This window comes from Pecten maximus, chromosome 1, assembly GCF_902652985.1.
Source record: "Pecten maximus chromosome 1, xPecMax1.1, whole genome shotgun sequence".
Lineage (NCBI taxonomy): Eukaryota > Metazoa > Mollusca > Bivalvia > Pectinida > Pectinidae > Pecten > Pecten maximus.
The window spans coordinates 2,365,404-2,376,708 of NC_047015.1; the positions used below are offsets into that span (position 1 = coordinate 2,365,404).

The 11,305-nt window shown below is 32.3% G+C and overlaps 1 protein-coding gene across 2 annotated transcripts in view; it reads right to left on the minus strand.

Annotated features, from left to right (window-relative positions):
- Window positions 1–396: 396 nt before the first annotated feature.
- Window positions 397–11,305, minus strand: part of LOC117322269 (ubiquitin-conjugating enzyme E2-17 kDa) — a 64,712-nt gene continuing 53,803 nt past the window's right edge. For both annotated transcript variants that reach the window (XM_033877108.1, XM_033877117.1), the window contains exons 6-7: window positions 7,809–7,957; window positions 397–3,090 (exon numbers count right to left, since the gene is read on the minus strand). In XM_033877108.1, coding sequence (XP_033732999.1) covers window positions 7,818–7,957 — 140 coding nt within the window. In that variant the 3' untranslated portion in view covers window positions 397–3,090; window positions 7,809–7,817. The remainder of the gene's footprint in view (window positions 3,091–7,808; window positions 7,958–11,305) is intronic.

Here is an 11,305-nt window from a genome sequence, read left to right on the forward strand (position 1 = left end):
TACTGGTGGTAAATGTTTGTGATGTTACTGGTGGTAAATGTTTGGTGTGTTGTTACTGGTGGTAAATGTTTGTTGTGATGTTACTGGTGGTAAATGTTTGTTGTGATGTTACTGGTGGTAAATGTTTGTTGTGATGTTACTGGTTGTAAATGTTTGTTGTGATGTTACTGGTAGTAAATGTTTGTTGTGATGTTACTGGTGATAAATGTTTGTTGTGATGTTACTGGTGGTAAATGTTTGTGATGTTACTGGTGGTAAATGTTTGTTGTTGTTACTGGTGGTAATTGTTTGTGTTGTTAAAGACTTAAAGTTATATTGTGTTGTTACCAGTGGGAAATTTGTTCCTTGTTAGTTACAATAAGTTTACTTAAATATCATTCAGAAGAAAAACCCCGGTTATTTGTTTGAGGATATTTTTATTTTCACTTTCACCCCTAAGACAGGAAATACTCTCCTGAGTGATGCACTACTATACATATTTAAATTCAATCAAAGACTGATATTTGTGTACTCTTAGTATGTAGCCAATTTCACAAATAATACAAAGAAAACAATGATTAGTGCAGTAGAAATGGTTCTAACCAGGGACATCAAACTAGCCAAATAAATTTAAGTAAGTGATCGAGACCCAGAAACAAAACAAAAACAGAAATGGCAGTGTGGCCTGACTGTACCTGGTTTTCCATATGTGATATAACTTTTGCCTGACAACAACAAAGTGTAGGTCTGCTCTTAAACAATAGATTATACAAACAAAATGACAACAGTAAAGTAGAGAGTTTGTGGTGTGTGATAACTGAACCCTAACGATCACAATAGAATCTTGGTGCCCACCAATGAATTATCTGTATCAGTCCTATGCAAGACTGATCTTTTCTCTACTTGGCCCTTCTTCCTCTAAATCATTTGATAACATGGTTAACCTACTTAAGATGTCTGAGAAAGATTTGAGAAGAACCTTTTGAAGAGAATCAATAAGACAATTCAAGTGTTGAAGTCCAAGATGATGCCTGTCAGCCATGTTGTACTCCTGATCAGACATGAAATTGAACAGACACAATTAGGGACCAAGTGGAACCTACATGTGAAGTTTGAGAAATATCATTGAAGAATTTTTCAAATTGCTATAACTAACTTCTACTGTAAAATTCCATGATGGCTGCCTGTCTCCCATTTTGTTTTCCTGATCAGACTCAAAATTGAATGGGTACAACTTGGTACCAAGGGGAACCTACATATGAAGTCTGATAAATATTCCTTGGGTACATTTTAAGAAATAGTGATAACAAGAATTGTTTATGGACAGACCACAGACATAGGGAAACTTGAATAACTTGTGGTGAGCTAACTGTGACCTAGTTCCTTGTTAAAACAATCAGCTTACATAGGCTTCAGGAGGTCTGCTACATATCAACATACAGAATATCCAGCATTCATATATATGTTACTTATATAAGCTATTACTAATGTAGAGAAAAAAATACACCAAGAATCATCTAACTCACTGAACGATGAAAACTAGACAATGTGATGCACAGATTGATTGACATAATGCATGCTTGGCCCTTTGCAAGCATGAAGTCCACTCGATCTAGCTCTGGTAGCATAGGTGGGGACATATAACATAGTAACAACTGAATGTTTCACATAGACAACTTAAACAACATTTCCTCTCATGCACATCATACATTTCTGAGCACTAATTCTGATTTTTGTACAACAGTAACTTGTATACAACCTAATTCTTCACATTTGAAAAATGTTCTAAGAAAGTTTTTTTTTATTTCCTTATGAAAACTGCAGTTGTGAGGAACAGGAAATTCCAACAAGAAAAACAAATATAAAATCTAAGGACAAAATTGGGGACAAAATGTGATTTAATAACAAACATTGATATCAAATAATCAGACTTAACATCTAATCTAATTCTAACAAGCAAAACAAAACAAAACAAAATCTGAGGGGAAAAATTGGCATAGTAATTCACTAGTGGCATATCTTGTTCTGTCCAACATACATATTTACTTACAAAAGCTTATTGTTGATTTTAGAACAAATGAGACAAGATGGAAAGTTGTACAAATTAGCTAAAATGGTTTTCCAAGTGAAATAAAAAGTAGCACTGAACGAGACTGAAAGTTGTACAAAGTTTGATAGTCATCTAAAAATTTCAGACTGAAAACTGCTTTGTACAACTTTTAATCTTATTTGCTTGGACTTAATCTGGTTTGTGTGACTTTTCATCTCATTTGAGGACTGAAGACTCGTTTGTTCCACCCCATTAATTCATATTTGTTCTAAGAAATGACATAAATATCTAACTATACCAATACACTTCCAACTGTACCAACGCACTTCCAACTGTACCAACCCACTTCCAACTGTACCAACCCACTTCCAATTGTACCAATATCCTCAACATGAAAAATGGCTTCATCTCAACTGAACAAAAAGACGATTCTCTTTTTAGTTGATTGTGTGAATGGAAATGGAAAACAAGGGTCATATACATGATAAAAAATAGCCTATCAAAGCAATTGATACCATGTAACTTTATGTACATTATAGACCTAGAAACCTGTGATAATAATTATGGGAAAAACAAGTCTTCGAATCCATAGTAATGTTGTTATATTATCTGACATCATTACTAAATGACGACTGGGGAATTGAACTACTCGTTAACAACCTGTAAAACAGAAATAGGAGAAATTGGTCAGTAACTGATGGAGGTAAAGTCAGTTTAAGACTGTTTCAACATCCATGGTGGATAATACTAGTTTTTGGCATTGTTTACGATGGACTTTAAACAACATAATCACAAATTTATATGTTCAATGTGTTATGATGGATATAAATCACCACTGACGTCTCTGATGTTCATATTTTCTTCCCCTATCCATTGAATTTGTATCACACCATACAACGTTCTAGAGTGTATCAACATGACAAGGCAATGCTTCCTGTCAGTGGTTCAACCTGTAGATGTTGGTGCCCCTTGGTGAACTGGCATGAGTCCATCCTAATAGTGCTGTTTCTTTGTGATTTGGCCATCTTAATAGTTTGAAAAGATTTAAAGTTCCATATTCTCTGCAAAACAAAAATCCAGAAATATTCTTAAAGATAATTTAATGTTCATGTCATTACAGACAGCTGTTAATGATGTTTAAGTAAAGTAACATACTGTGCTAGTACTGAAAAACTTAATTGTGTAAGGCCTATGTTAGTTTGTCAGTGATAACGATTAGAGGACCATACCACTATTTGAAGAACATCATAGTTATCATCTGTCAGTATATAAAGAGAGTTCATCATAGTTATCATCTGATATCATCTGTCAGTATATAAAGAGAGTTCATCATAGTTATCATCTGATATCATCTGTCAGTATATAAAGAGAGTTCATCATAGTTATCATCTGTCAGTATATAAATAGAGTACATCATAGTTATTATCTGATATCATCTGTCAGTATATAAAGAGAGTTCATCATAGATATCATCTGTCAGTATATAAATAGAGTACATCATAGTTATTATCTGATATCATCTGTCAGTATATAAAGAGAGTACATCATAGTTATCATCTGTCATCTGATATCATCTGTCAGTATACAAAGAGAGTTCATCATAGTTATCATCTGTCAGTATATAAAGAGAGTTCATCATAGTTATCATCTGTCAGTATACAAAGAGAGTTCATCATAGTTATCATCTGTCAGTATATAAAGAGAGTTCATCATAGTTATCATCTGTCAGTATATAAAGAGAGTTCATCATAGTTATCATCTGTCAGTATATAAAGAGAGTTCATCATAGTTATCATCTGATATCATCTGTCAGTGTATAAATAGAGTACATCATAGTTATTATCTGATATCATCTGTCAGTATATAAAGAGAGTACATCATAGTTATCATCTGTCATCTGATATCATCTGTCAGTATACAAAGAGAGTTCATCATAGTTATCATCTGTCAGTATATAAAGAGAGTTCATCATAGTTATCATCTGATATCATCTGTCAGTGTATAAAGAGAGTTCATCATAGTTATCATCTGATATCATCTGTCAGTATATAAAGAGAGTTCATCATAGTTATCATCTGTCAGTATATAAAGAGAGTTCATCATAGTTATCATCTGATATCATCTGTCAGTGTATAAAGAGAGTTCATCATAGTTATCATCTGATATCATCTGTCAGTATATAAAGAGAGTTCATCATAGTTATCATCTGATATCATCTGTCAGTATATAAAGAGAGTTCATCATAGTTATCATCTGTCAGTATATAAAGAGAGTTCATCATAGTTATCATCTGTCAGTATATAAAGAGAGTTCATCATAGTTATCATCTGATATCATCTGTCAGTGTATAAAGAGAGTTCATCATAGTTATCATCTGATATCATCTGTCAGTGTATAAAGAGAGTACATCATAGTTATTATCTGATATCATCTGTCAGTATATAAAGAGAGTACATCATAGTTATCATCTGATATCATCTGTCAGTATATAAAGAGAGTTCATCATAGTTATCATCTGATATCATCTGTCAGTATATAAAGAGAGTTCATCATAGTTATCATCTGATATCATCTGTCAGTGTATAAAGAGAGTACATCATAGTTATCATCTGATATCATCTGTCAGTATATAAAGAGAGTTCATCATAGTTATCATCTGATATCATCTGTCAGTGTATAAAGAGAGTTCATCATAGTTATCATCTGATATCATCTGTCAGTGTATAAAGAGAGTACATCATAGCTATCATCTGATATCATCTGTCAGTATATAAAGAGAGTTCATCATAGTTATCATCTGATATCATCTGTCAGTATATAAAGAGAGTTCATCATAGTTATCATCTGATATCATCTGTCAGTATATAAAGAGAGTACATCATAGATATCATCTGATATCATCTGTCAGTATATAAAGAGAGTTCATCATAGCTATCATCTGTCAGTATATAAAGAGAGTTCATCATAGTTATCATCTGATATCATCTGTCAGTATATAAAGAGAGTTCATCAAAGTTATCATCTGTCAGTGTATAAAGAGAGTTCATCATAGTTATCATCTGATATCATCTGTCAGTATATAAAGAGAGTTCATCATAGTTATCATCTGATATCATCTGTCAGTATATAAAGAGAGTTCATCATAGCTATCATCTGTCAGTATATAAAGAGAGTTCATCATAGTTATCATCTGATATCATCTGTCAGTATATAAAGAGAGTTCATCAAAGTTATCATCTGTCAGTGTATAAAGAGAGTTCATCATAGTTATCATCAGTTATCATCTGTCAGTATATAAAGAGAGTTCATCATAGATATCATCTGTCAGTATATAAAGAGTTCATCATAGTTATCATCTGATATCATCTGTCAGTATATAAAGAGAGTTCATCATAGTTATCATCTGATATCATCTGTCAGTATATAAAGAGAGTTCATCATAGTTATCATCTGATATCATCTGTCAGTGTATAAAGAGAGTTCATCATAGTTATCATCTGTCAGTATATAAAGAGAGTTCATCATAGTTATCATCTGATATCATCTGTCAGTGTATAAAGAGAGTTCATCATAGTTATCATCTGATATCATCTGTCAGTATACAAAGAGAGTTCATCATAGTTATCATCTGATATCATCTGTCAGTGTATAAAGAGAGTACATCATAGTTATCATCTGATATCATCTGTCAGTGTATAAAGAGAGTTCATCATATATATCATCTGTCAGTATATAAAGAGTTCATCATAGTTATCATCTGATATCATCTGTCAGTATATAAAGAGAGTTCATCATAGATATCATCTGTCAGTATATAAAGAGTTCATCATAGTTATCATCTGATATCATCTGTCAGTATATAAAGAGAGTTCATCATAGTTATCATCTGTCAGTGTATAAAGAGAGTTCATCATAGTTATCATCAGTTATCATCTATCAGTATATAAAGAGAGTTCATCATAGATATCATCTGTCAGTATATAAAGAGTTCATCATAGTTATCATCTGATATCATCTGTCAGTATATAAAGAGAGTTCATCATAGTTATCATCTGATATCATCTGTCAGTATATAAAGAGAGTTCATCATAGTTATCATCTGATATCATCTGTCAGTGTATAAAGAGAGTTCATCATAGTTATCATCTGTCAGTATATAAAGAGAGTTCATCATAGTTATCATCTGATATCATCTGTCAGTGTATAAAGAGAGTTCATCATAGTTATCATCTGATATCATCTGTCAGTATACAAAGAGAGTTCATCATAGTTATCATCTGATATCATCTGTCAGTGTATAAAGAGAGTACATCATAGTTATCATCTGATATCATCTGTCAGTGTATAAAGAGAGTTCATCATAGATATCATCTGTCAGTATATAAAGAGTTCATCATAGTTATCATCTGATATCATCTGTCAGTATATAAAGAGAGTTCATCATAGATATCATCTGTCAGTATATAAAGAGTTCATCATAGTTATCATCTGATATCATCTGTCAGTATATAAAGAGAGTTCATCATAGATATCATCTGTCAGTATATAAAGAGTTCATCATAGTTATCATCTGATATCATCTGTCAGTATACAAAGAGAGTTCATCATAGTTATCATCTGATATCATCTGTCAGTATACAAAGAGAGTTCATCATAGTTATCATCTGATATCATCTGTCAGTGTATAAAGAGAGTACATCATAGTTATCATCTGATATCATCTGTCAGTGTATCAAGAGAGTTCATCATAGTTATCATCTGATATCATCTGTCAGTATACAAAGAGAGTTCATCATAGATATCATCTGTCAGTATACAAAGAGAGTTCATCATAGATATCATCTGTCAGTATATAAAGAGAGTTCATCATAGTTATCATCTGTCAGTATATAAAGAGAGTTCATCAGTTATCATCTGACAGTATACAAAGAGAGCTCATCATAGTTATCATCTGATATCATCTGTCAGTATATAAAGAGAGTTCATCATAGTTATCACCTGATATCATCTGTCAGTATATAAAGAGAGTTCATCATAGTTATCACCTGATATCATCTGTCAGTATATAAAGAGAGTTCATCATAGTTATCATCTGATATCATCTGTCAGTATATAAAGAGAGTTCATCATAGTTATCATCTGATATCATCTGTCAGTATACAAAGAGAGTTCATCATAGATATCATCTGATATCATCTGTCAGTATACAAAGAGTTTTCATCATAGTTGTCATCTGATATCTGTCAGTGTATAAAGAGAGTTCATCATAGTTATCATCTGATATCATCTGTCAGTGTATAAAGAGAGTTCATCATAGTTATCATCTGATATCATCTGTCAGTGTATAAAGAGAGTACATCATAGTTATCATCTGATATCATCTGTCAGTATATAAAGAGAGTTCATCATAGTTATCATCTGATATCATCTGTCAGTGTATAAAGAGAGTTCATCATAGTTATCATCTGATATCATCTGTCAGTGTATAAAGAGAGTTCATCATAGTTATCATCTGATATCATCTGTCAGTATATAAAGAGAGTTCATCATAGTTATCATCTGATATCATCTATCAGTATGTGAAGTGTGTAGAACAGAAAATTCATGTTACATGTACAGTGAGACTGATAAGTAGTATTTTTTTAAATGATTACAGTTTTATATTCTACAAAAGTCAGTAACTTGGTCATACAAACAAAATATTCCACTTGAGTTTTAACATTTTAATTATATATGGCATATACTGTGTAGGACAAAAGCACAGAAAATAAAAGACTACCTTTTATAGTTAGCAGGCATATTTTTTTGTCCAATCCTTAGCATTACTGTTATATTTTTCTCTGTCTGTCTTGAATATTCTTGCTATTTCAGGAACTAGTGGATCATCAGGATTGGGGTCACACAGTAAAGAACAAACGGACAGCAGCACTGTAATGAAAACAAATAATGTTTAACATTAAATATGTTTATGTTCCTTTTTCTTAGCTGGTTATATTATTTGGCAATAACGTAATTTCTCACCATCCAAGGTAAAAATAATTAATTCCTCTAATTCTAAATTTCATTGTAGTGTAAATTATGATAACTAGACAGAAATTAACCATTTGTACAACATACTAAATATAATTTGTGTAATCACTATTCTAGTTATCAAAAATTTTGAATCACAATTTTTTCTATATTTACCAGGATTTAACAGGACATGTAATGGATGCAGGCAATTGATGCCTACCCCAGTATATATCCATATTATGTACTAAATTACAAAGCAGAATTTTTTAATGTCTATTCTACCATGTTTGCTATGTAACGCTAGTTTTGATTGGTTAAAAACCATGTATTATTTTCCAATAACCCACGCTCGTGCCAATAATACACGCTCGTGAGTCACGGCTGTTACAATTTTAAATATCTAATATTCACCCGTTTCATAAAAGGTTACTATAGCCGAGTGGGCTAATGGGATAGTCTTTCAATATATTTTTATCACGACGCGAGTTCGAATCCTACGGAGGCCCCCACTTTTTTTTCTTTTTTTTTTTATCCTTTTTTTTTTAATTATCAAAATCAATGCCATATGATAGATGCTCTTGATCGTAGTACTGTATTGCCTGTATATTTCATCAACAAATAATGCAATACTCAAGAAATAAATTACAAGGTTTTCCCGGGGTTTCTTTGCTGTTTTTCAATTAGAAAGAGCTCGATCTCAGAACTAAACAGTACATGGTAGAATAGAAATAATCAACTTTGACTCGTGTATTGTTGCAGGATATACAACTCTGACTCGGATATTTTGCAATTTCAATTAATAACTCAGGCCTGCGGCCTTCGTTATTAATTTAATTGCAAAATATCCTCGTCCTCGTTGTATATCCTGCAATAATACACGAATCATCGTTAATTATTTCTTAAATATTTTTTCTAATCTATGACTTTTCAGGTCCAAATACACGCATCATTAGTTCCATATCCAAAGGAGTATTTTCTGATTTCTAATTTACAATGCTTTTTCTTCTATTGTGTGTGTGTCCTCTTGTCCTTGATGCCAGGTCCTAGTATAAAACAGACGTTCCCGGATATATTTGCAATTTTTGTAGTATTGATGATGTTTCCACTTCAGGGGCATCAAAACAGCAAATCAAGTCAAAACCGTGATATTTTATAAGCCTGTAAATTCCTATTTTGGTGCAATTTGACAGAAGTAACATTATGAACTTTTAGCATGTATCATGGTAAACCATGGGATTTGCTGTTTGCATGTTATTTGTTAAGCTGTTTGTAAATTTCAAGAAAAGATGCGAAAAATGGATGTTTCAGGGAGGCCTAAGTAGCTCGTTTGCACCACTTATATTACACAAAATAGTCATGTCTTTTTGCTCACAAGAGTCTAAAAGTAGGAGCATTGGTTTGACCAGATTTGACTTAATAATATGTATAAAGACTGTTTTTATTTTGATCTTGAAATGTAAATGGCGGCTGGAAATAATATCATTCAAATATGGCATATAAGGAAGGATTTCAAACATCAACAAGAGGCCCATGGGCCTTAACGGTCACCTGAGACTTAAACATATAACCATATTCTATGTACTTACAATGTATTTCTAAACATTTCTTAAATAAACAGTAGTATAGTTTTGCCTTAATAATTCTTAAAAATTTTAATCATTTCCATTAAAATGTGACTTCCCTGCATAGAATATAGTAAAGTTTAGTACCTCTTCAGGAAGAAACATTAAACCTATGGCCATGAAATTGACAATTTTGATAAATCACCATAAGACCTTTCCATCCATGAAGAATATTTGACCTAACAAATGGGATATCGATTAACATCAAGGAAATGATGTTATCAATCTGGCGGTCCCATTCAAATGCTTTACCTATGTTTTCTCTTCACTACCGTTTTTTAACCAGTCATTTGATTACTGTGACCTTGAACTTTGTTGGTCGAGGTCAACTATTTGCATAACTATTGCAGCCAGCAACTTGTGCTGTGCTAATTATCAAGAGTATATATTTCACAGTAATGAAAAAAAATTTTTTATTTGAATTGCAATTTATGAATACTTTTGAATATTGGCGGGAAAACATTCTTCAAAGTGCCATATCTGCAACACTTTTGATGATTTGACCTAGAAACCTTGCACACACCTTCATAAGAGAAGTTGCTTTAAAATGTGACCCAAACAAATCATTTTGAAAGAATTCGGAATTAAAAAAAAATAATTTCATCTATTTAACCCATGTGACCTTGAATGAAGGTCAAGGTCAAAGATAAGCACTATATTTGTAGCCAGTTACACATGCTATCTGTGTGCCAAATATTCAGCCTTCATGTATATAGATAAAAGAGCAGAAACCTTTTATGTGCAGTTTTGGGTGATTTTTGTATTTTGGCGGGGGAAAATTTGCTTTAATTTGTTTAAAGTGCAATATCTCTGTCAGTTTTCATCTGATGATCATAAAACTTACACAACTGTTTCAGTGGATCATGTTCTTTCATATTTCCATAAAAAAATTACCCAATTTGAGATTTTTATTTTTGACCCCCATAACAAGGCCTTGACCTTAACATTCTCTGATAACATGTCACAGAGAAAAGTTAGCCCCGACCAAATGCTTACCAATTTCCAATGAATACAATAGAATCTATGTTAAAATATGTGAGTTTCCTATATAAACTATAATCAAATTTACCCCCTCCCCTGGTGGAATGTGACACCCAGGGGCCATGAAATTTACAATTTTGATAAAGCACCTTAAGAACCTTCCATCCATGAAGAGTATAATCTGGGTCTTGGGAAGAAGATTTTTGAAATATCAGACAATTTGACCACTTTTGGTAGACCTTTAGCCAAGGCAGGTTTCTGCAAAATTTCATCAAAACATAGTTCAGGAGTTTTTGAGAAGTCGTCCAAAATGTGAAATGTTAACTAACGACAGACGACCGACGCACTAAGCACGACGACAGACGAAGGTCCTTACTATGATCAGATGTCTTAAAAGTATTATATAGGAGCAATTTTATTGATTGAAATGTCTCTCTTTATGCCATGTATGTGTAATATTATTCACTGCTGCCATTTGCATTTCAAGGGCAAAAAAATAAATAAGTGTTTATATATACAAAAAAATCAAATCCGGTCAATCAAATGTTCCGTACCTGTGCAAAGGACACTTGTAAGCATAACAGCTTGGCTATTTTTCAGGTTTGATTATTTGTGTGACTTAGAATTAATCGATGCTACATCTTACCACAAAGGAGAAAAA